Here is a 26,080-nt window from a genome sequence, read left to right as displayed (position 1 = left end):
GGGCAGGGACTTTTTGCTACTATTTCCTTCAAGAAGAAATGATATAAAGGTGTTTTCCACTCCGCCCCAACACAAAATACTTAAACATTCAGAGTTAAGGTAATAAGAATGAGGACTTTTGTGTGAAAAGCTGAAGAAATTCAGGTATCTCTTTTGTTAACCAATCAGTGTTGCCAACTAGAATGATAGGATTCCAGTATGAAAGGGAACAAAATGAGTCCATATCTCAGTTTTAATTTAAAAAATGTAGGAGAGTGGTTGAAGTGAAGTGAAGTGAAAGTCTCTCAGTCATGTCTGACTCTTGGCGACCCCTTGGACTGTAGCCTGCCAGGGTCCTCTGTCTATGGAATTCTCCAGGCAAGAATACTGGAGTGGGTTACTGTTCCCTTCTCCAGGGGATCTTCCAAGAGCCCCAGTTTTAGAATTGAACACATCTAGGTTCCAATCCTGTTGTGATCTGTAACTATCTTGGTGACCTCAGGCAGTTAACTAATCTCTCTGAACCTCTCTGGTCCCATCTGGGAATTGGGAGGAATCATGGGTGACTTTTAGTGGAATCTTACTAGATACTTTGTTGTTATTCAGTCGCTAAGTCATGTCCAACTCTTTGTGACCCCATGGGCTGGAGCACGCATGCCAGGCTTCTATGTCTTTCACTATCTCCTGGAGTTTGCTCAGACTCATGTCTATTGAGTTGGTGAAGCTATCTAACCATTTCATCTTCTCCCTCCCTCTTCTCTTTTTGTCTTCAATCTTTCCCAGCATCAGGGTCTTTTCCAATGAGTCAGCTCTTCACATTAGGTAGCCAAAGTATTCAGCTTCAACATCAATCCTTCCAATGAATATTCAAGGTTGATTTCCTTTAGGGTCGACTGGTTTGATCTCCTTGCTGTCCAAGGAGTCTCAAGAGTTTTTTCTAGCACCACAGTTTAAAATCCATGGCTGATTCATGTCAATGTATGGCAAAAACCACTACAATATTGTAAAGTAATTAGCCTCCAACTAATAAAAATAAATAAAAAAAAAAAAAAAAAGCATCAATTCTTCACTGTTCAGCCTTCTTTATGGTCCAGCTCTCATATCTATACATGACTACTGGAAAAACCTTTGTTGGCAAAGTGATATCTCTGCTTTTTTATAAGCTTGTCTAGGTTTGTCATAGCTTTTCTTCCAAGGAGCAAGCATCTTTTAATTTCATGGCCACAGTCTCCATCCACAGTGATTTTGGAGCCCGAGAAAATAAAATCTGTCACTGTTTCTGTTTTTTCCCCCATCTATATACTAGATACTTGGCATATAGTAAACACTTTGTCTACATTATCTCTTCTACTCTTTATAATAATCCGCTCGTGTGGCTGTTGTTACAAACTCCATTTTATGGATAATGAAACAGACTTAGAGAGATTAAGTGTCTTATTCAGGGATACAGCAGCTAGCATGTGACAGAGCTAGAGAGAAAGCCAGGTCTTTCTGAATGTAAAGTCTGGGCTCTCAACCATTCTGCTTTACTGCAAACTTATCCCACTGGGATGTTTTGAGGATTAAATGAGAAAACATACTTTTACACTTAAATGGTGACTCAACATTCTATGAGTCACATAGAAAGTATTTAATAATACTTTGATCAACACTGGTTGTATACTTTCCCATATCTTTGGTAGAGTCAGTTTACCTTTGCACAGAAAACAAATTATAGTCAATTACATCAGTTTTTATCCAAGCACTTCACAAATATGCTGAGTCCATGAATGTTAGCTATTCTCAAGTCTACTAAGCAGATACTTTCATTGGGGAGTAAGTTTCATCAAAAAAAAAGTTATCCATCCAGCATCTAGCTAGAACAGTGTCTTAGTCTGGGTTCACCAGAATGGCGGTCCCCAACCTTTTGGCACCAGGAAGACAATTTTTCCATGGATAAAGGGGCAGGGAATGGTTTCAGGATGATTCAAGTGCATTACATTTATTGTGTGCTTTATTTCTAATGTAATGCCACCGCTGATCTGACAGGAGGTACTGATCCACAGCCCGGAGGTCGGGGACCCCTGTCCTAGAAAACAGAGCTATAGAGGCAAAAGCTTCCACTTGATTTGTGAGAGCCATCACAGGGAAGCATGAATGAAGAGAAAAGAAAGGAGAGAGCGTGAATGTAAGGGACTTTTCAGAGGCTGGGACAGCTTCATGAGAGGCTGATTGTTTGGTCTTGTGTGGTGATGCATAGCAGGCTGTCAGTCATGATTGCCAAGTTAAGAAACTGTTTGCCCTGCTGTGTTCTTTAAGTGATTTGCAGTTATTGACACCTTGATCCATCTCTTTCCATTCTCAGTCTACTTTCCTATCTCCTCCTCTTTTGCTTTCCCCCTCCATGAGGATGTCCCCAAGCTTAGACCTGCATCTTTTTCATTTTCCATGCTTGCTATGGGCAGCCACATTCGCTCTCATGGTTAACTTCATATTCCCATCTACTTGCTGATGATGACTTGCAAATGTCACCTTCCAGACCTGACCTCTCCTGAGAGCTCCAGATTGGAAAGCAAAGCTGCATTTTCCAATAGGAAGTTCTGTAGGTACTTTAAAAGCCAAGTGAATCTCCTGATCCTCTATAGTCATCTTTGTCCCTTTTCCCAACAGCTAATAGGGACTTGGTCCTTGCTGGTGGAACTAAATTTTAAACAATGTGCAAACACCATAGGCCAAGCTGGGTCTTACACAGAATGGAGTAACTCCCCCAGAGCCAGCTCTCTAGGAAGTTAGGGTCTGGATGTTAATATTGACCTGGTGGTTTTCCATTCAGTTGTGCTGGAACCATGAGCAGCATATGGTTTACTGCTGTGCATCACTGCAGTGAGCAGGTGGAAATTGACACTTTGTCTTTTCAGAAGCTGATTAGTAGGGAAGTCTTGGGTTTTTGACTCTCCTTGTGCTGACCTTCTGCTTTTCAAGACCCCTACCTTGCTTTGCCCACAGTTTAAAGATCCCTTTGGAACAGGGGATCAGCTCATCAAGCACGTGGGCCCTTTCTTGCTTCTCCACCCTGCTCTTTCTCTCCATACTCTAGTGAGTAAACCTTGAAGACACTGCTGTACTCACACCGCCTCCTAGGCTTGATGTGCCCAATTCTGCCTCCTCACCTTTGCTCTAGTGATCACAATCCTTCCTCTATCACGTATGTGTGTGTGTGTGTGTGTGTGTGTATGTTGTGCTCAGTCCTGTCCAACTTTTTGCAACTCCATGGACTCAAATCCGCCAGGCTCCTCTGTCCATGGAATTCTCCAGGGAAAAATACTGTAGTAGATTACCATTCCCTTCTCCAGGGGATCTTCCTGACCCAGGGATCAAATCCAGGTCCCCTGCATTGCAGGCTGATGCTTTACCAATCCTCCCCAATTCAACACCTGAATACTAATTCAGGCTGACTCTGGTTTACGCTGATCTCCTCTCTGAGCATGATTTGGGGCCATTGTTTTGGCATTTAGCCCAATCCTATATAGTTGAATGCTTTTACGTTTAGTCTTTTTTCCAAATGGATTATAAGCTTCTTGAGAGCAAGACCATGCCTTATATTTTCTCGTATGCTTCAATGAGCTGTCTGCCACTCAGATCTTTGCACAGAGATGATATAAGAGAAATACTTACTAGACTTATTGGTTAATTATCATGGTCCTTTGGAATTGACTTCTACTTTACCTCTAGCAATGAATCAGGGGCATCAGACTAGGTGACATTTACCAGAGGAGCTGTTGGTCATCTCTTTCCAAATCTATACTTTGTAGTACAAGTTAATTCTAGACTTCGCACCTCAGGAATTCTGTTTCTTAAACATCTCAGGCAAGGCCTAGGAGCTGAAATTACTACTTTGGCGTTTGGTGTGGCAGCTTGTTCATTTGGGAGCTTTTTGTCTTTGACTTTCTATTGAGTCACTTGAAAGAGCCAAGGCGGCCTGCCAAGAGTAATCCTGATGATTAAAGTTCATTGAGATATTCCCCTTCACACCCTCCCATCTCTTTGGCTTTATGAGGTGGCTTTCTGTGTCTTCACTTGGGGGCTCGAAAGTTAATGAATCGCCATCCTCTGGAAACTCTCAAGGCCGTTTTTCGCCCCCTCCTCCCCCCTGGCTGGTTCCCCTTTGTCTCCAAAGTTGCATGCATTGTTCTTAGGTAGTGTGGAGTTAATGCAAGGGGAGGAAAGGTTCTTTTTTTCATAACTTTTGGGTGATTTACTGCCCGGGGCAGAAAGTTTTGAAGATGGCCAAATGTAAAGTTCCGCACAGAGAACTGTAGTGAAGGGAAAGCCAGAGAGGCCAGCACTCCAGGGTCCGCCACCTCTCCTTCCTGCCACTCAAACACTTACGTTTGAACGCAGCCATCTCTCTTGTGCATCCAGTGTGCTCACTACAGCATGGGAACTCACTAGCTTTAGGCTCACTGGCTCTAAAGTATGTCCTATTACTAGTGATTAGTGTTAGGCTTTTCATTCACGGGATTCTCCTACTGGTTTGACCTCTGTACTATTCAGCCTGGATTGTGAGTTAATGCTCACTCCATCAAAGATCTAGAAAGCCATCCAGCAGACCTCCTCCACTCTTGATCTTTTGCATCATGACACAAACTTTCACTATCTCCATTTCTGGCCTCTTGAAATCCAAACTTCCCTGTTAGCCGATGGAGCTGCTCCTCTCCGCGCACCCTTATCTCTTGACTGGGCCCTCCCGTTACCCTTTGTTCTGGCCAGGCTAGCCTCCTCACTGTCTCCCAAAGAAGCCGCACTCAAACATTCCCATCTCCTGGCTCATGTTTTCTCTTCTTCTGGAATAATGTCTCCGCTTCCTTACATTTATTGAAATTTCGCCTTTTCTCAGAATACTAATTCAGACTTCTCTCTGTTCGCATTTTCTCTCTTTAGCCTCTCCTTTCCTCCACAGATTTGGAGCCCTACTCTGTCGGGTACCTCCCTCTCGAGGAGTCTTACTTTAACAATGTTAGTCCCACTGCTCTGAGTTCTTAAAATTTGTTCAGTTCAGTCGCTCAGTTGTGTCTGACTCTGCAACCTCATGGACTGTAGCACACCAGGCCTCCCTGTCCATCACCAACTCCAGAAGCACGCTCAAACTCATCTCCATTGAGTCAGTGATGCTATCCAACCATCTCATCCTCTGTCATCCCCTTCTCCTCCCGCCTTCAATCTTTCCCAGCATCAGGGTCTTTTTCAATGAGTCAGTTCTTTGTATTAGATGGCCAAAGTATTGGAGCTTCAGTTTCAGCATGAGTCCTACTCCAACTTCCTACTTCCAATGAATATTCAGACTGATTTCCTTTAGGATTGACTGGTTGGATCTCCTTGCAGTCCAAGGGACTCTCAAAAGTCTTCTTTAACACCACAGTTCAAAAGCATCAATTCTTCATTGCTCAGCTTTCTTTATGATCCAGCTCTCACATCCATACATGACTACTGGAAAAACCATAGCTTTGACTAGACAGACCTTTGTCAGTTAAGTGATATTTCTGCTTGTTAATATGCTGTCTAGGTTGGTCATAGCTTTTCTTCCAAGGAGCAAATGTCTTTTAATTTCGTGGCTGCAATCACTCTCTGCAGTGATTTTGGAGTCCAAAAAAATAAAGTCTGTAGCCCAAGAAAATAAAACAAGTACTTTATTTGTATTTGTAATATTTATTCACAGTTTCATTCTTACAGCATACAATAACATAAAATTTATATATTTAATTATATATCTTGCATAATTATATAATATGTAAATAATTATATATTTTTTGGAAAAGTATTATAAGTTTTGATCATGTTTTCATAATTAGATTGCAAGTTCCTTGAGGACAAGGACTTTCATGCTTCTGAATACTTGAGAATTTCCTACTTTGTTCAGTAGGGCTCCTTTGTTTGCAAGATACCAGAACCCCAGTGCAAACTATTTTAAGCAAAAACTGAATGAGTTGGCTTGTGGAAACTGACAGGAATGGAAGGGGACAGGAATAGGGCTGGCGTCCAGCCATGATTGAGTCAAGGGCCCAGGTTGCCCTTTCCCATATCTCAGCTCTGCTTCCGCCAGGTCGGCTCTGTTCTCGAAAGGGCTTTCCTCTTGTGGTGGCAGGATGGTGGCACTGTCTCAGACTGATGTTGTCTCCAGATTTTGTAGCTGCTGAACAGGGCCTGGAGGTTACATCCACTAACTTTGCAGAGGACAGAGATGAGATCAACTTTATTAAAAGCACATGGACTAAGATTCAGGGAGGATATAGATGCAAGGAAGAAAACTATGTCAAGTCCGCATATTCTGGAAGCTTAGTAGCTATTTGTTGGTTGATGGCTTGGATTAACTGAGGTTTGTTTCTGTGTCATGTTCAATCAAGTAAAGAGGAAAAAGGCCATCAATCACTCTCTTTGAAGAAGCATATTTGCTGTTTTCTAGTTTACTAAGAGTAGCTTGATGGCTTTTTGGGGGGCATACTAACTACTCAGATATAAGTAATAACTTTCAGTCAGCCTCTGAAAGATGTGACATATAGCAGGTGGTTTGAGGGTGATAATGTGTCTTCTCTCTGCTCTCAAAATACCGTGTGCATACCTCACTTATTTATATTACTGTTTCTCTGTGTTTGTTATGGTTCCTGACTACAGTTCCTAACTCAGTAGTTCCTGACTACTCTGCTAACTTTGATGGAGGACTTTTGTCTTTGTACTTTCAGAGTACCTGGAAGGTGCTCAAGTAAATATTTGCAACAAGAGTAAGTAAGAAAGAACTTTGGCTTAGGAAACCCAGGGGCCTGGGTTTCAGGCCTAGATCTGCAGCTAAATGACTGTGTGATCCCCAGAGATTCCTTTCCCTTCTCTGGGTTCTGGTTCTCTCATAAAAAAGTTTTTGGAAGGGCCTCCTATTACTGAGTCTGTAGGAAGGCAAGCCTGCAGGTAGAAGTGAGACTGGGCAGGCACTCCAGGGCTCTGCTTCCTGGGGAACAGCTTTGAGAGGAGCTGATGACTGTTGTGTAAAGAGTGCTTGGTAAGTGATCTGGAGGGGAGAGCCTCCAAATGAAGTGAAAGCCTCAATTGTCTGCTTATATAACACTTGCTTGAAAGGTAGTAGGAATTCGTATTCCTGAGATGGCTGAGGTGACATCATGTGTTTGTGAAGGGCTGAAAAGCAGGTGAGGCAGATTTTGTGTGAAAAGACTGGCATCAGGCCTGGCTTCCCGTGGGGAACTCAGGCTGATCTCCTGTCCCTCGGGCGCTGAGCACCACCTGCGGGAGTGGCCCCCAGATGCCAGCATATCAAGGAGAAAGGAAGGACATGCCCGGGTTACTCTCCTGAAAGGTTACATCTTTCTCCCACCTGCCTCCCCACCCTCATTTTCTCCTCTGAAATGTGGGAGTCATAGAAAGAAGTTCTGTATTACTTAATCAGAAAAAATTCCTGAAGGAGGAGATGAATTTTGAAAGAGGGAACAAATGGGGCTAATATCGTTGGATTGGAAACGATGAGCTGAGCAGAACTCCCCAATCCTCTGCTGACTGGTGAATTTCCTGGGGTTCTCTGAAGGTGGACAGTTTTTAGACGACCGTGTCACCTGCATTGGCAAGTGTTATGTAATTTAGAGTCTCCATGATTGTCGCTATGGCAGGGCCCTGTGTTTGTTAAGCAATCAATATCCTACTAGGTCCAGTTTTTTGAATTTCATCTGTTTCTGTGACTTTCAGCATCTTCCTAAAAAGGAAACGAACTTCCTTCTAACTCCCAGGACAGGTGTAGTTAGGATCTCAGCTGTGGCCAAGCCCGGACAAGGAGTCAGCATGTCTTCGGGGAAGCTTTCCGGGACGTGTGCACTGATCCTAGGTTTGAACTCATGCATAAAAACGTTCGCTGCCAGGCTTTGATCTGACACCCTTCGGAAATGATGGGATGGTGATCTGCCAGTGGAGTTCAATGTCCTGGCCAAATCTGCTGTCCTGAGGGACAGCCTCTAAGATTTGCCTTAAGAATATTCAATGCAGAACTGAAATTCAGCCCATACAGTGGAGAAATGGAAACTGAGAATTGCTTCCTCCTTTTGGTGCCTGTTTGTTGGGCCATTTTCCCCTTAGTTGGCAGGATGGCACTCAGCAGGGCATGCTGTTTTGATGGGGTTCAACCTTTTTAACGAAAAATAATTCAAGTTCAAATACCATAAAATTTACCGCTTTGAAATGTACTGTTCGGTAGGATTTTTTTGTTTGTTTGTTTTTTGTTTTAGTATATTCACAAGATTGTGCAACCACCGTCACTGGCTAGTTCCAGAACAGTGGGGTTAAATTTTGACTTGAATCTTTGAATGAAATATTAACCAAAGGTTAACTCTGATTTTTAGGAAATTTGCTCTAAAACTTTGGTCCCTTTTGCAAGGGAAGCTACAGTTTTTATTCAAGGATCATTTTTATAAAGCAAAATAGAAAAACAATCAGAGGACATTGAAATTTTCTTATTCTTGTTGCCTAATATCTTTGCCAGCTACTGATGATTTTTAAATCTTTGGTCTTTAGGTGGGGGCTTCTTACCATGGCTATATATATATATATATATATATATATATATATATATATATATATAAAGAATATTTGAAGCAAAAGCAATGAGACAATCTTTCCTGTCTTTTCCTTCCTCTTGTCGAGTCACACTATTCAAGTGTGGACTTCGTAGGACTTGGGCCTCTTTTGTCCTGTCATTATCACCTAGCATAGAATCTGCCATACAGTAGAAGCTCAGTAAAGGTTTTCTGAACGAATGGGCTTGGCGAGGTGCGGAGGGCAGGTCATTTTTGGCATGTATCACTTCAGGTCATTCATGGTGACCTTTGTTTAGGCTTTCTGGATGGCCATTGATTTCATTTATAGCCCTGAGATACAGCTGCTTCTAGAAAGTGAGAACTTCAGTGTAACTCTAAGGACAAAACCTAACCCCATCCTCCCCAGCTCCCAGGAGCTATTATCCTGCTATAAGCTGGATTTGCAAAGGCACCTTGGGTTGGTGTGGTGAAGCCGGTGTGGGTGGTGTGAGTGTGTCTTTGTGTGTGTACACGTGTGCAGGTGCGTACTGGGCTAAGCACGTGATGGAACTGTGGGAAATTCCTCCACGTCTTTGTAAACTGCCCCTTCCTTCCTTCTGCACTTGTAGTGCATTGGTAGGCCAGGGTGCAGAGGGGCCTCCAGCCTGGGCACATGGCCCAGGCATGCTGGCTTTCAGTGGCCCATTGTTTCCAGCCCCTCCTGTGCATGGACAGAGGACCGGGGCTGGCACAGCTGCCTTCTTGGGGGCCGTTGTTTGTCTTTGAAGCAGCAGCAGCAGTACAAGCCTGAAGTAGCACACTTTGCCCTGGACAGAGCAGCCATTCTGTCTTGGAGCGGCAGGCCTGGAGAGGGGGTGATGGGCATCTCCCTTGAGCGCCTGTGCAGAGGCTCTTGAGGGTGGGGGCCAGGGCAGCGCCTCCTTCAGGCAGATTGTGGGGCAGGGGTGATGCTCAGCGATGTGGCATCACTAGTTGACCGCAGTGGCAGGTGGTATCTCTTAGCAGAGACTCTTCTTTTGCTGGATGGGGTGGGGACATCCCATTCTCACTTCCTTCAGAGCTGCTCTGTAGAGGAGATCTAGGAAGTAGGAAGGAAGCCAGTCTGGTCGTGGACTAGTCAAAACATGGGCTAGATAGTGAATCACTGGGCTTGACTCTGGGGGCCTGAGTCACCACTGCAGCTGGAAGGTAGAGAAGTGGACATTCCAGGTTTTGGAGCTAGAGAAACTGTGATGTCCCCCGGAAAATGCTGCGGAGACTTCAGACTCTTGTTGGTTTCTCATGTTTCCCGTCCCCACTGTCAACCTCTTTGACAAGTCAAGGCAAAAATTAATTTGGCTTCAGTGCCATTTGCCCCTAATTGTATGACCCTGTGGTAAATTACTTAATAAATCATACTTCAGTTTTCTCATCTTGTGATCAGGATAATTGGAGATACCAATTATGGACTAGTAATAAAGATTAAATAAAATGATGTGAATGGAAGCCCATCAGAGATGTTCAGCAAACACGTGCTTCTTTTCCTGCAGGGGCCCAGAGGGGATGCCTGAGGGTGGGGTGCACTTTGGGTAATGCTGCCCATTTGTTGAGGCACCTGAGGAAGTCAGGGTGGAATTCCACGCTGGCTGGATGCACGTGGGGGCTTCCTAGATTCATTCACACATCTTAAAGGCCTCCAGTGAAGTGCTTGTTCCTCAGACAGGACAACCCTGGAGCAGTCTACCTCTGGAACTTCATGGGCATCGTGGGAATTTGCTTAGCCTTCTCTTTTCAGCAGAGGTGGGCAGCATCCTTCTTACCACGCTCCCCTGTCTGCTCCCCTTGTTAGGAACTTTGTTGAGGCAATGTTGTAAAGAATTACAGGGGCTCAGGGAGGCTGACAGCCCCCCTTGTCTAGCCACATCCTCTTGCACATGTTACTGATTGGGTACCTGGAAAGCCTTTTTACCCTAAGATGCTCTGATTCTCATTATTTAATGGACAAGTTGTGAGTAATATCAGTGAGCATAGTGAATATCCTTTCTGCTCAGTCTGCTCACCCAGCGGCTTCTACTGCCAGCTGCTACTTGTATCTGTCAAAGACAGAAAAGGGACAGAAGCCTCAAGGAATAGTCTCAACAAGAGCTGCTGCCTTTTTTAAGAGACCCAGAAAACCCTGGCAAGAACCAATGCATGACATGCCCTCTGCAGATCTTTCCCCCTCAACATTCTTGTAATCAGACTCCAAAAAAAAACACAGAACAAGAGAGCTTTGATGAGTGATGAGGTAGGCAGCTTTTCTGTGCAGCCTTCTGTCTGCTTGAAACAATCCTCCGGTGCTCAATTTCAGTTCAGGTGAGGTTACTGCAGGCCTGTTTGGCATTGGTGGTTGGCACGAGGGAGGCAGAGGGACAAAGAGGGTGAAAACTACAGTCATCACCCATAAAGGACCAGAGACTTGTGATACATCTGATATCTGTAAAAACAAACAAAAATGAAGATGGGGATGGATGGTGGACCTGTAGCTACTCCAAGGCGAAGCCAAATGCACCATTTGCCCATCCCTTATTGCTTCATAAAAGGAGTGGTTGGCAGACTTTTCAACATCATAGCTTCGTTCCTGGATTTGCCTCTCATTTATCTACAGCTCAGATGAAAACTCAGATTCTGCATGCCCACCCCCTGCTTTACAGAGCGTGGTCTGAAAGCAGCATTACAACTCCACAATTGGGGAATGAATTTGGAACGTGCAGAAGGAAAGGCATAATAGTGCAGGTGTTCTTTTTCCCTGGGCTTGGAGTCACTGTCACAGCCTAAGCTGTTGGGGCTGAGCAGGCTTGCAGGGTCGGGGGCTGGGGGGACACTGGGGAGGAAAGGGATGAAAGAAGTGACTCCACTGTGACTCAGACGGGGATGGGGACATAACTTCAGCAAGATGTGCGCTGCAGGCCTTGCAGTCTGACTTTGGCAAGCTGCCTCCTGCGGGTGCCAGGTCTTGTCAGTTACAAATACAGTATTGCATTTGAGGCAGATCTGGTTGAATCTGGAGCTGCCATTGCTGCAGTTTCAGAGAGCATTTGCTAGCCCTGTATGTGGATTCTGGCCAGCCAGAAAGCTGCCAAGCTAGAGCTTAACCAGAAATAGTTCCAGCTTTGACACAACGGAGGCTCTGAGCATTGGTGAGGAGGAAGGATCAGAAATATGAGTAATATTTAGTGAAAATACCAACTTCTTAAAGATTGGTTATGTTCATTGGTTTTGGAAACTATGGAATCTGACTGATGGTGAATGGTTTGCTTGCCCAGAGATCTAGGTACTTGTTTCATTCTTGATTGCCACTATTTATTCTTGGGCAGGGACCTTCCTTTCTTCTTTAAAATACCTTGACCCCCCTCCCCTACTTCATGAAGATATGGAAAAACAGTTTGAAATAATGGGAGAAAGTATGAGAAGTAGGAGTTTGGGCTTTAAAGTCGAGCTGCTTGAGTTTGAATCCTGGCTCTACCACTTAATAGCTTAACTTCTTTAAGAGTTAGTTTTTCATAAATCACAGCAAGATCCTCTATGACCCACCTCCCAGAATATTGGAAATAAAAGCAAAACTAAACAAATGGGATCTAATGAAACTTAAAAGCTTTTGCACTACAAAGGAAACTATAAGTAAGGTGAAAAGACAGCCGTCAGATTGGGAGAAAATAATAGCAAATGAGGAAACAGACAAAGGATTAATCTCAAAAATATACAAGCAACTCCTGCAGCTCAATTCCAGAAAAATAAATGACCCAATCAAAAAATGGGCCAGAGAACTAAACAGACATTTCTCCAAAGAAGACATACAGATGGCTAACAAACACATGAAAAGGTGCTCAACATCACTCATTATTAGAGAAATGCAAATCAAAACCACAATGAGGTACCATTACACACCAGTCAGGATGGCTGCTATCCAAAAGTCTACAAGCAATAAATGCTGGAGAGGGTGTGGAGAAAAGGGAACCCTCTTACACTGTTGGTGGGAATGCAAACTAGTACAGCCACTATGGAAAACAGTGTGGAGATTCCTTAAAAAACTGGAAATAGAACTGCCATATGACCCAGCAATACCACTTCTGGGCATACACACTGAGGAAACCAGATCTGAAAGAGACACGTGCACCCCAATGTTCATCGCAGCACTGTTTATAATAGCCAGGACATGGAAGCAACCTAGATGCCCATCAGCAGATGAATGGATAAGGAAGCTGTGGTACATATACACCATGGAATATTACTCAGCCGTCAAAAAGAATTCATTTGAACCAGTCCTAATGAGATGGATGAAACTGGAGCCCCTTATACAGAGTGAAGTAAGCCAGAAAGATAAAGAACATTACAGCATACTAACACATATATATGGAATTTAGAAAGATGGTAACGATAACCCTATATGCAAAACAGAAAAAGAGACACAGAAATACAGAACAGACTTTTGAACTCTGTGGGAGAAGGTGAGGGTGGGATGTTTCAAAAGAACAGCATGTATACTATCTATGGTGAAATAGATCACCAGCCCAGGTGGGATGCATGAGACAAGTGCTCGGGCCTGGTACACTGGGAAGACCCAGAGGAATCGGGTGGAGAGGGAGGTGGGAGGGGGGATCGGGATGGGGAATAAGTGTAAATCTATGGCTGATTCATATCAATGTATGACAAAACCCACTGAAATGTTGTGAAGTAATTAGCCTCCAACTAATAAAAAAATTAAAAAAAAAAAAAAAAGAGTTTTTCCATCTTTAAAATAGGGATGAAAGTAGTCCTGACCTAATAGGATGCTTGGGAGATAATTCATTCAGCTATCTGCCAGAAGGAAGCCCACATTCTTACGCTGTGTCTGAAATATAGTAAATTGCTTATTAAATGGTAGCTCTGAATATTATTATGTCTGATAAGCAGTTTTTCTTAACTGATTTAGCAGATTCTTGGTTTCAGTGTTCTTGAAGGGTTTGAAAAGTTGGTGAGTTGGTGGTGGTGCCTCACATCACATTTTAAAAAGTAAAGCCTTTAAGTTCCCCAGAACACAGGGAACACCTAGATGGAAGGGGTGAATGCTGGCATTATGGTTTTTTCCAGAGGTGTCTGTCTGACTGCCTCACCTTGCTTTTGTTGCAGAGATCCGTGCTCAACTCATAGAGCAGATGAAATGCCTGGACCAGCAGTGTGAGCTCCGGGTACAGCTGTTGCAGGACCTCCAGGACTTCTTCCGTAAGAAGGCTGAGATCGAGATGGACTACTCCCGCAACCTGGAGAAGCTGGCAGAGCGCTTCCTGGCCAAGACAAGGAGCACCAAGGACCAGCAGTTCAAGTAGGGATGCCGCGTGGTTACTTCTAGAGACCTTGGGAGTGGGTTGTGTGTGGGAGGGAGGCAGGGTCTGCCGCCTCCATCCCATTGTTACCATGAAGCAGGTGACCTACTGATTTCTAATTGCCTGAGGGTTGAGAGCCCTCCAGAACTTCATTTCCAGATCAGTCTTACGTGCAGTTCAGCATTGTGGAGCGATCAGAGTAGGTCATGAACCATGCTTATAATAACAGCAAACACCTTCCCGTGTGCCGAGCTTAGCTCCAAAGGGCTTAACTCAATCTTCACAACTCCATATGTTAGTTTTTGTTATATCCCCAACATACAGATGAGGAAACTGGGTCATAAAGAGTTCAAGGCCCATGGCCTCTATGTGTGTGGCACACACACACACTCACACACCCCTAAGAAATAAATGGCAAAACTGGAATCCAGACCCAGGCAATCTGGCTCTGTAGAGTCTGTGTTCTTTACCATTTCACTGAACTGTCTTTAACTGGAAGAGATGGATGTAGCCATAAATCTAAGTCGCTGTGCAGACAGTTGCTAAGGTCTCTTCCTTCTACATTTAGAGTATTTTATACAACTGGCCCTTTCACTCTGTTCTTCCTACCATTGCCCTAGTTTAGATCATCTTCATCTTTGCCTGACTGATTGCAGTACTTACTGTATCATCTTTAGCAGAGGTTCTCAATCCTGGCTGCACATTAGAATTCCCTGGAGAACTTTTTAAAAATGCTGAAACTGGGCCGCATTCCAGATCAATTAAATCAGAATCTCTGGGAGTAAGACCTGGGTAACAGTGTGGTGTAAAAGCTTCCCAGATGATTCTAACGAACAGCTTCTCCCCATCCCAATCTACCTGATCCACTGTTACCAGATTTAGTCTTCCTGGAACACCCTGGGGCTCAGGCAGTTTCTCTGTGCAGTGGCTCCCGGAGGTCTGTGTTCTTGATGCTCAAGATGTGGTCCCTCAAGATTGGCACTGCCTAGGGGTTGGAGATTCAGAGTCTTGGGCCCCACCCCCAGACCCACTGTAACTAGAGCCGCAGGTGATTGGTGCGCAGGATTAAGTTTGTGAAGTCCTGTCCTATTCACAAAGGTGTACACTCCTTGGCTTGGTCCTCAAGCCTGTCTGCATCTGGCCGGACTAGCTTTCCAACTTTATTTCCTGTTTCTGCTCTGCTATTCCACAGCCAAACAGAACACTAACTCCACTGGGCCTTTGCGCATCCTGTGATTTGAACTTACGTGTCTGTTTGTTACATCTCCGCGTGTCGAAGCCATACCCATGTTTTAAGACCTCATGCAGATGGGACTTGTTTCTAGAAGCTTTCTGGATTCTCCCAGAAGGAAGAATGTTCTCCCTCTTCTAAATTCTTACAGCATTGTTTTTGTTGTTCTTTCATTAGGGCATTCAGAACTATCTGTCTTATATTATCTTCCCTTAGTGGACTTGTATAAGCTTTTCTGATTCATCGTTCAGCCTCCCACAAGGCCTAATGTAATATAGGATCCATGCCTACTAAATATTATTGGATGAATAAATGAATGAGTGAATTTAAGGATTAATGCCAAATATATATCGTATTTCCCTCTATTTTCTATTTTTGTTTATCGCCCTGACAATTTGGGACACAATTTATTCTTTACAAGCCCGTTCTGAGCAATGAATATGGAGTCTAAGAATAAGGAGAACATATGACACTTTCAATACAAGCCAGAATGAAAATTTCCTCCAGATGTTTTATCTTCAAAATCCCTTATCTTTTCCAAGTCCTGTTCTCTTTATGATAAGCAGTCCTGTGAGAATAAAATGTTATTTTAGTATATGATAAATGAAGATGGAAGGATTGTTTGCTTTAGAAAAATGATTCAAGTTTGGATTTATTCTCTTGATAACTCCTCCTGAGTTTAAAGTAGCCTGATTTTTAGTACTATATTATATTCTTAGCTTAAGGACACATTTACTAGAAATTAAGGTACAGATGTGCTGAACTGCTCTGATTAAGATCACATACAAGAAATAGGGTTTTTTTCTCCAAGGCTGGGAGAATTGATTTCCCTTCTGATAAAGCTGGTACCGGGCTTCATTTTTCCCAAATAATCAGTAAATATTTCTTGAGAGCCAGCTATGTGCTCTGTGTTGTATACGTATTGGAAGATGTAAAACAGGTTGATTGTATATTTCCATAGGGGGCCATATCTGGTTGGGGGGAAAAGATTTTTAATATAGGAAGCAATTAGAGATAAAGCAATAATGGTTTCATTAAGAGATCATTGGCTATATGTAGGATATAGATGTGATAAGAGGTCAGTGATAAATCATGAGAGACAGATAAAGGATCTGCAATAATCAGGAGCATACTCATGAAACGAGTGGGATTTAGGTTAGTCTTTAGAGGTAGATTTGTGTAGGAGAAAATAGCGCATTCAGGAAAGAAGAGGCAGGCGTGTTCGGTGGTGAGAGGCTAAAGGGCAAGTGAGGGATGGATCCCGGAGCCTCCTTAAAAGGAGGCTTGAATGCATTCATCCAACAAACATCTGTTGCACATTCCTTGAGCTCCTTCAGAGTAGACGCTGTACCTTGGGATATAACAATGAACAAGTACCGTCCTCCACTTGGCACTTTTAATAGAATAAGGAAACAGGCAGTGAACACATCACACAGTTAGATGAGTTGAGGTAGGTGTTGCGGAACAAAAGGACAAAGGGCTCCAAGCGCTTGTCGAGGGGGCTTTGCCACTGCTTTGCTGTCACTTTATGGCCAGGTTACTTTAATAGCTTCCTGTCGGAAGTTATCCTGAGGAGCCATCTACTTATTCAACAGACCCCTTTGAAATGCCTGCCGGGTACTGTGTTCGGTGCTGATTCCTTTGGAGACCGAGATAAGCTCTGGAATCTTGGCTAACAGGGAAAAGAGACATGTAAACAATATAATGTAAAAAGGGCTTTAACAGAGGTTATAAGCAAAATTTTATGAGAACACATATTTTCCAAAGCAGTGGAAAATTAAGTTTAGGTAAGTAGACACCAAATAATTTAACAGACAAGCAGGGGAGTTAAGATTTGATGCAGAGCATGGTCGTGAGCCCTCTGGGTTCTTCTGTGGGAAAGGAGACATGAAGAAAAATGGTAGAAGAATGAATGAATTTTTGTGGCAGAGAAGGCCAAGATGGAGGTTTGGGGGAATAATCCATGTACAATGTGAGAACAAGCAAGATTAGAGAAGAAGGAATATATTCAAGTACTTGAGAAACTTAAGAGGACTGGGTGACTGATTGGGTAAAGAACTATAGCCATCAGAGGTGACCCAGTGTCTCTAATATGGTGACCTGGAAGAATTGGTCTTCCACGTTAGGGGAGACCTGTTTTGAATGGTGAGCCTACTCTGAGCATGTCGGGTTTGGGGCAGTAGGAAGCCTGTCTAGTAGAGATGTACTACTGAGGTAAGAGGTTTTGACTAGGAATAGAGAGCAAACTCTGAGATATAAAAGTGATCATGGAAGATATGCAATTATATGAACTCAGGGAAGAGAAAGAGAGGAACACAGAGCTCAGCCCAGGACCCAAGTCTTGCTGCTTCTGCTGCGAAGTCGCTTCAGTCGTGTCCGATTCTGTGTGACCCCATGGACAGCAGCCCACCAGGCTCTGCTGTCCCTGGGATTCTCCAGGCAAGAACACTGGAGTGGGTTGCCATTTCCTTCTCCAATGCGTGAAAGTGAAAAGTGAAAGTGAAGTTGCTCAGTCGTGTCCGACTCGTCGAGACCCCATAGACTGCAGCCTACGAGGTTCCTCCATCCATGGGATTTTCCAGGCAAGAGTGCTGGAGTGGGGTGCCATTGCCTTCTCCGGGACCCAAGGCTTGGGCACACCCAATTTTAGGGAGTAGTAAATGTTAATTATTAGAAGTAAAAGTTACCCGGAGAGGATGCAGGAGAGAAGGAGGAAGGAAATGAAGGAAGGAGAGAGGGTAGTGTTTTTTTAAGCACTTAAAAGGACGGAAAGGATGTAGGTATGTCTAATGAAACTAGCAGGCTTTCCAGTAGAAAATCTGTAAAAGTCAATCCCAGCAATTTCTTATTGATATCTCCCATTATAAGCATTGTGAGGCAAAGATGACTAAAATGAGCCCCAAACCCAAGAACTTTCCATCTATTAGAGTGAAACATGAAATTGCTGATTTTTGCAAGACACAACAGGTCACAAAGTGGCCAATGTGTGTGGTCTAGCCTAATAGAAGAGGCGATGAGACACACACAGATGCATATGACACAGGCAAGATGGTGAGAAGCTCAGTCAGGGAGTCCAGGCAACATCGTTTCATGCATAATTTACTCCTAAAAATGAGCAGGAGCCTTCCATGGAGAAGAGGGTTTCTATTCCTGTAAGTATACTTGTGAAATCCCGAGTTACACCTCACCTGATGACCCAGAGCCTTTTGTGCTGTCTCTCTCATTGTCTTCTTTTTGCCCCAGTTGAACCCATGGCAACTGCTTGAAGCCGTTGAACCTGCTTAAATGCAGGGAGCATTTGAGGAAACTTGGTGGCTGGTGATCTCTAGCCTTTTCTTGTTCGTTCGGTGATGAGACTCTACTTCTCAGTGTAACGCTGGTGGCAGCGCCTGCATTTTTCCACTCTCCACTCATCTCTGCTTTGTAAAACGCGGCCAGAGTTTCGGATGTGTGCACGTACAGGCATTGCTGTAGAAAGACAGCCTCGCCGCTGTAACTGAGCTCACTCTTGGCAGGCAGCACCACCAGACCACGCTTGAAACATTTGTTAGCAACTGAAAATTGGCATTTTGGGCTCAGGAAAGGCTTTTTAGGTATATCTGTTTTGGTTAAGGTATAAGTTTAGCAGCTCTAATAGACCCAAGTAATAGTATCTTTCACAAGCAGAGCTTGATTTTTCTCTCCTGTCGTTACCTGGTCGTTAGCTATCCTGGGCAGTGTTGGGACCCTTATTCCATCCCTAGAGTGTTGCCCTGGTTCTTTATGACCCAAGATGGCTCAGACCATCATGTCCCCATTCCAGCCAGAAAGAAAAGCAAAAGGGCCAGGGGCAGATACATCCTTACCTTTTAAAGGTGCAGTCTGGAAATGGCACATACATCTCTTCAGCTCACATAGATGCATGGGTCTACTGAGCTACAAGGAAGGCTGGGAAATGTATTTATTAATCTAAAGAAATTAAGAAAGTAGAATTTCTATTAGTGGAGGGGGAAAATAGTAGGGGACAATTAGCAGCCTCTGCCACATTGTCTGTGTGTGATTTTCAAGAAGGCAGGCATATGAAAGACCATTTCACTCATCCACTTTGAAAAGTGCCGTAAATGCACAGAGAAGACAGGGCTTCATGGAGGTGAGTTTCAGTGGGTGGGAAATGGAAACATAAAAGTGTCAATACAAGTTATTAGTTTTATAAGTTTAATTCAATGGAAACAATATAGAAGTTGTAGAAGTAGAATAAAAAAAAACTGGGAAGGAAGCATTTTAGGCAGCAAGAACAGTGTTGATAGAGGCACAGAGCTGGGGAAAACATAGCTGGTCGGTAACTCATCTGTTTTTCGAAAGAACAGAAGTGATAAACGTGATAGGGACATAAGCCTGAATAGTTGGTAGGAACCAGATCACAGTGGTCTGTGAATGCCAGGCAGCAAGAGTTTGGGCTTTATTCTATAAGCATGGGGGACCCATTGATAGTTCTGGAGCATATTTATAGATGGCTGTGCTTTGGAAAGGTAACTATGGCAACAGTGCATAAGATCAGCTGGAGCAGAGAGACTGGAGGGAGACGCATTAGGAAGGGATGGCAGTGAGCCTCAGGTTAGTGTGGGCCGATACTGAAGTCGTGCCCTGGGAACTCGACAAAAAATGGGTCAGACAGGAAGGCAAGAAGCAATTAAAGTCAAAGAAGCTGGGACAGAGGAATGGCTGTGGCTTTCCTGGTCTCTGGAGTGGCAATTGTACTGTATTTTCATTCAGCCGGCGAAGTGTAGCCTCAATTCCGCTGACTCTAGGACTGGTCCCTAGAATAGTTCATTCTCTGCCCAAAGCATCTCAGCGGGCACTCGTCGCCTCCCCCGGAGCTGTAGCAGCTGTTGGCCCAGCAATGCCATGAATTTGTCTCCTTGTGCTGCCAGGAGAGCAGCTGCCAGCGGGAACCCTGGACAGACGCGTCTCAGGGACGTGGAAACTATTCAACTTGGGATGGGGTAGGTTGGCCAGGGCTGAAACTGGTCTACATGGTTTGTCCCACCCTTTTCCAGGCCAGTTTCTCAAGCTGGCTAGATTTCAGCCCCTCATGCTGGGTTAGGTTAGGTATTTTGTTACAGTCTTAAGTGACCGCATTTAGGGACCAATGTTGCTGAACTGCTGTTTTCATCTTTTCCTGGACAGCTTCTTACTTGGAAGCCATTGTCCTGTCTCTCTTTGGCTTGATTTCCTCTTCTGCTTTTCTCCTGCTCACCTTTGTCCTCTCCGACACTGTCTCAGTGCAAACACTCATTAAAGCTCACGAAACTGTGACTCCATTGCAGTCTGACCCTGCGGTTCCCCCTCCTCCTCTCTTCCCCCTGCAGATAGAACTATAGTGATTATATTATTCAGCTTTAAGATAAGTAATGTGGCTTCCTTCATCCCTTTGCATTGTCGGAGGACCTTATAATGTTTAAAAATTCTATCTACCTGATTTAAGAGCAGAGATATTATGTGAGGGTAGAAAATCTTCCTAGGGAAGATGCTCTTGCATTTTCTTTGACTCCTTGAAGAGTCTAAATGTATTCCTATTTGTTGCTAAGCCTTTGATTGTCTTTTTAAAGTGGAATCTGTGTTAATATTACCCAGCAGGGCTCTAATTGATAATGCATTTGTTTGTTTGGCTTTTTTTTTTTTCATAGACTTGCTGTAAATTACTCTTCAGTCATAGCTCATTTGGTTTTGATCTCCTAGTTTTAATAGCTCAGTTTTTTCTTTTATTTTGAGGTAGGGTTGTGGGTTTGGGTTTTGTTTTTTTTTTTCCTATTGAGTTTTAGAGGAATACTCCTACATTGCTATCCCGCTGTGTTCCTTACAGAGACCTTATGCTGCTTTATAACCCACTGCCAACATCGTGTCTTTTTTTCCAGCTTTTCCTTCTCCTCAACAACAAATATTTGTTGAACATTTTTAAGGTTATTAGTCTAGCCTCTTAAAGGAGAGAGATTCAAAAAAGTGGAAGCAGTGGTTCTTTCCCACATGACTTTATACTCTCAGGTCAAGTCAACGGTGCTCCATCGTGTCCAACTCTTTGCAACCCCATGAAGTGTAGCCCACCAGGCTCCTCTGTCCATGGGATTTCCCAGGCAGGAATACTGACATGGGTTGCCATTTCCTATTCCAGGGAATCTTTCTGACCCGCATCTCCTGTGTTTCCTGCATTGCGGGTGGATTCTTTACCTGCTGAGTCATTGGGGAAGCTCACTAACTTTATAATCTAATCAGGGACAAATTACGCCTGGATGTAATAACACAGATCTTCAGTGTAGGGCAATATGGGGTAAGTACCAAGTGTGTGCTACAGAAGGCATAATGCACAGTTGGTCACTCAGCAAACTTTTAAGAGGGGAATGGGATTTGAACCAGACCTTGAAAATGGCTTGGATTTTGATAGATGAAGATCAAGGTGGGGGAAAGATGTTGTAGCCAAGAGGAAAGTACAAAACAGTTTTGGGGAACAATAAGTAGACTGGTTTGGTTGGGGTAATGAGTGTATATGGAGGTCCTGGGCTAAAGTAGATAGGACCATATGTTGGTGAACCTGACTCTTATCTAAGAGATTTGCAGTGGACACTGGAAACCAGTGAAGGTTTGCACAGCACATGTCCAAGCTGAGGTGTGAACTGGATTTAAGGATGATTAACCTTAACCTTGATGGTGATGGTTTGCTAAATGACAAGGAAGTTGAGACAGTGAAACCCGTTGTCATGGTAAGTAGGGATCTAAAGTAGGGTGGGATGGTAGGGATGGGAGGAATAGAAATTGATCCTTCGGTCCACTTAGCGAGCGTGTAATGTGCTCTTACCATGTACCACATGCATGCCAGGCAGACAGACATGCCGTCGTCTCTCCTCCTGGGGCTTCCAGTCTGGAGGCAGATGGGAAACACCTGCTGCAGTAAGACTGCAGGAATTGCTGACTGGTGGGATTTGAGCTTCAAGTAATCTTGGCAGTACAAAAGAAAGAGGGCTGTGAAGTTTCTTTTGGACTTGGGTGACTGGTAGATTAATGGTGCCTTTAATATAAATCCCAAAGTTAGGAGAACGAGCTGTTTTTGAAGAGCTGAAATATGCAAAATTTGGTTTTGGGTTGTTAAGTTTAAGACATCGGAAGGATATTGAAGCTGAAATTTCTGTATTTGACAGAAAATGAATGGCTTTAGTCAGGGCTAAAGATCTGGACTATCTTCAGAGCTAATGTGTGGGTTGTTAGAGATTTGGGGCGTGTTCATAGGGAGATGATGGTTGAGGCTGTGGAATGTTTGACTTCCAACAGTAAAGGTGTTAGGAGTTTAAAAAGAAACTTGTATTGTCTGTGGTACTCAGATTGCAGACAGTGAAAAAGATATATTTATTTGGTATTCATTCAGTGCACATTTGGGGGACCTAATTATATACAGGCACTGAGCTAGGTACTGGGGATAGGAACAAGACAATATCCTATTCTTGCTAAGGTTAAATGAGCTGTATATTATGGAAATACACGTGGAAAGTAAGTCTGCTTGTTTGGCTAGTTATGAGTGTGTAACTATTGGAAGGGGTGTGAGGGAGAGGACTTGGTTATCTCAGGAATCTGGTAGACGTTCCACCTGCAGTGCTCCTTTCAGAGGGAGGTTAGATATGCAATTCACTAAAGAGAAATTCTTGTAGCATCCATGTTCTTGGTCTTGGGCCCAGTATTTGAATGTGCACAGTCTCTTCCATTATATCCTGTTACCCGTGGATCTTTCCTCTGGAGCTGAGTTCCAAATTGCACATAAACCTCCCTGGACAGCACTGGGTTGAAAAAGAGAGTCAGTTGGCCCTGGAGAATATTATAGCTGTGATTGCAAATCAGAAGAGTGGAGGGCCAGCAAGTTCCTCTCTGAGTATGGTGTGCTTTTGAGGAGGGAAGTAGGAAAAAGCCTGAAGCTGCCAGAAGGAAGAGCCCCTTATTTCCTGGGACCAGTGTGTTACTCATTTGTTTTGGACATATTTGGGAGCTGTTTGTTCCTTCAGGGAAACTTTCCCCAGAGTTAGCATCTGGTGTTGAGCAAGGGTTGGTTTCCTTTTGCCATAGCTCAAGCTGACTTGGTTTAGAAACTAATGGAAGATCTGTTGGTAAGTTTTTCACTAGTCCATTCCATATAGAACCTTCAGTATGGTTGGGTCCTTTTTGGAAGAGTTGGGAGGTCTCCTCACACGTAGATAAAAGACGATGGAAAAAACACAGGCAATTTGGGGGATCAGCAAGACAGAGTAGTGGTTTGTCTTTTGAACAGAGAAAAACTTTGTTTGAAAGCTCTGTGGCAGGCTTTAAGACTTAGCAGAAAAAGCTGAGAGCTTTAATCCAGACAAATTTGGATCTTTCACTTATAGCTCTGTGACCTAGACGAAGTCACTTAACTCCTTTTTGCTTCAGTTTTCTCATCCATAATATGTGGAGAGTAAAGTGTACCTTGAAGAGTTGCTCTAAAGATTAGATACAATATCTATAAAGCACTAGCCAAGTGCCTATAACTTAGTTTTTGTTGTTCAGTTGATAAGCCATGCCTGACTCTTTGCACCTCCATGGACTGCAGCATGCCAGGCTTCTCTGTCCTCCGCTGTCTCCTGGAGTTTGCTCAAATTCATGTCCATTGAGTCGGTGATGCTTTCCAACCATCTCATCCTCTGCTGCCCCCTTCTCCTTTTCCCTTCAGTCTTTCCCAGCATCAGGGCCTTTTCCAATGAGTAACTTACTAACTGCTCAAAAAATGGTAGCTGACCTAATTGTCATCGCCACAGAAGGAATGTAGCCTGATTGTCAAGATCACAGGTTCTGGAACCAGATTTTCTGGGCTCTGATCTTGGATTTTCTACTCACTAGCTATGTGATTTTACATGAAGGTTGTTAGCTGCCTCAGTTTTCTCATCTGCAAATCGTGGATAATAATAGTATCTACCTCATGGAGTTGTTATGCTGATTAAATGAATTTTAATGTGAAGCCTTTAGGACCATGTTTGACCCAAAGTAAATGTAAATAGCAGTGACAATTTTTTCTTGTCCAGCTCCTGAGGAGTTGGGACCAAATATAGCTATAGCATAGCTAACAGTAGATCAGATTCACCATTTACTCCCTAAGCAGAGTTGCGCACTCTGAAGCCTAGCCCTAGGTAATAGTATGTCAGTCTCCATCTACTTCAGTGACCCCATGGGCCCTCTCGAATGACAGACTCTTTCTGCTTCTTGATTTTTGTGATAGGACTGCCTTGGGATGAAATATGTAATTAAGTGACTCTGTGTAATTATATGTCCAGTTCTTGTACAAACTCAGCAGTTCTGTGTTTTGTCCTATAAGGTGTCTTGTTCATTAGGTGTCATGAATTGCCTTGAACCAGGTAGTTAACCCTGACTTGTTATTTTTAGATTCAGGCTCACCATCATCAAGAGGAGGAAATTTGTCCTACAACTAGCCTCTGATGTCCTTGCCCTCACAGAGTTAATAGTTAGCACTAATTGCCTAATCATTAAAGGTGTAGTGTTGAGGCCCACAGGTCCCAACTGTGCCCCAGGTGAAGAAAAGAACACAGTCAGTCCTGTTCCGCCTCCTGCAGCAGCCACCATCAGGACCGGCAGGCCGGGGCAGCCCACATCTCAGTCATGAGCCCAGCAAACTGGTTTACGGGACTGTCTGTCTCAGGAGCCCAAACAGAAGCTTACAAGTGCTGCATAAATGACCTCATATAATTCTTTTAGTGCAGGGAATGGGAGAGGGCAGGCTAGGAGCAAAACATGCCTTTACGCACAGTTGGGAGGCTGCTGGAAGCTGGGGACTTCCTGTGTCTCGTGGGCTCTGCTGTTGAGATGTCAGCAGGACACACCTCTGTCTTTCCGTTTGCCAGGCACAGACCCTGGTGATCTTGGCCCTTAACAATAGTGCTGGGCACAAGGCACTCTTCGTATGCATTCTCCTGGCTCGTGTAAGCCCATAACAATTCCACAGTAGACACAGGAAGCAATGTGCGGCGGGTTCTTTCATTCTCAGAAATTCATAGCCAATTAAATGAATTGACTTTGATCCAGTTCTCTTTTAAAGGCAAAAGCCATGTCATCTTTATCGGGAGATGACTGTGTTAAGTGGGAGGGCTTACAAGATAAGAAGAAAAGACAGTCTCTACTGTAAGGACACTCATAATTGAAATGGGGAAAAATAAGACAGGTCGGAAGAGAATAATAAGCACACATGTGCACGCGGGCACACGAATCTAAAAATAGGAGCCCGTGTAAAGCAGGTTTCAGTCGTCACCGGGAAGGGAGGGAAGGTGGAAGGCTTGGGAGGTCCTCATGCTTGGCTCAGCCAGGGAGAGGTACAGGATAGCAGTTATGTTCTCAATTAGATTTGGTCCCAAGCTAATTGAAGTAAAGACTTTAATATCTAATTTCTGTGCTGCACTGAAGAATCATGCTGTGAAAAGAAACAGTCATATGGGAAGAGCTCAGTGTTAATGAAGGATTTAGGGAGAATGAGAAAAAACTAGGGGTTTGGTTTTTCAGATTTGAAATCCTTTCCACTATCTCCTGGCTTTATACACCTGCACCGATCATTGGATCATTGCCCCTTGGGTTTTAATTCAGGGAAGATCAATGAACACAGCTCTGCTTCTTAGCATATTTTGGGTGCAGCTGGTTAAAGAGCCAGGATTAGAAAATGAATCGAACAAACTAGGATTGTCTTCAGCGGGAGGATGCTGAGCTGTGTTTGCCGATTTCTGCTTAAGCAGTTGGGACAGGGCATCCTTGCATGAAATTCAGACATCCCTCCCTGGCAGCCTCTGTGTTAAAGTAGGGGTTGCAGAACAAGTCTGGCAGCTCTCAGCCTGAACCCTTGTAAACAACAGATGTTCATAACTAAGTTCTGGGGGTGGGGGTGGGGGTTTCTGTTGATGCTTGAAATTCTTTGAATTTACAGGCAGCATCTCGAGGATTTAGCAAAAGGAGGA

At 43.8% G+C, this 26,080-nt stretch overlaps 1 protein-coding gene across 8 annotated transcripts in view; it reads left to right on the top strand.

Annotated features, from left to right (window-relative positions):
- The window catches only part of SRGAP2 (SLIT-ROBO Rho GTPase activating protein 2), a 248,780-nt gene that overhangs the window by 87,842 nt on the left and 134,858 nt on the right, over window positions 1-26,080 (top strand). For all 8 annotated transcript variants that reach the window (XM_043485043.1, XM_043485041.1, XM_043485042.1 and 5 more), the window contains exon 3: window positions 13,671-13,863. In XM_043485043.1, coding sequence (XP_043340978.1) covers window positions 13,671-13,863 — 193 coding nt within the window. The remainder of the gene's footprint in view (window positions 1-13,670; window positions 13,864-26,080) is intronic.

The sequence above is a fragment of the Cervus canadensis genome, chromosome 13 (genome assembly GCF_019320065.1).
Source record: "Cervus canadensis isolate Bull #8, Minnesota chromosome 13, ASM1932006v1, whole genome shotgun sequence".
NCBI lineage: Eukaryota > Metazoa > Chordata > Mammalia > Artiodactyla > Cervidae > Cervus > Cervus canadensis.
The sequence above is the reverse complement of the archived record's forward strand: the minus strand, read 5'-3'. Positions and strand labels throughout refer to the sequence as shown.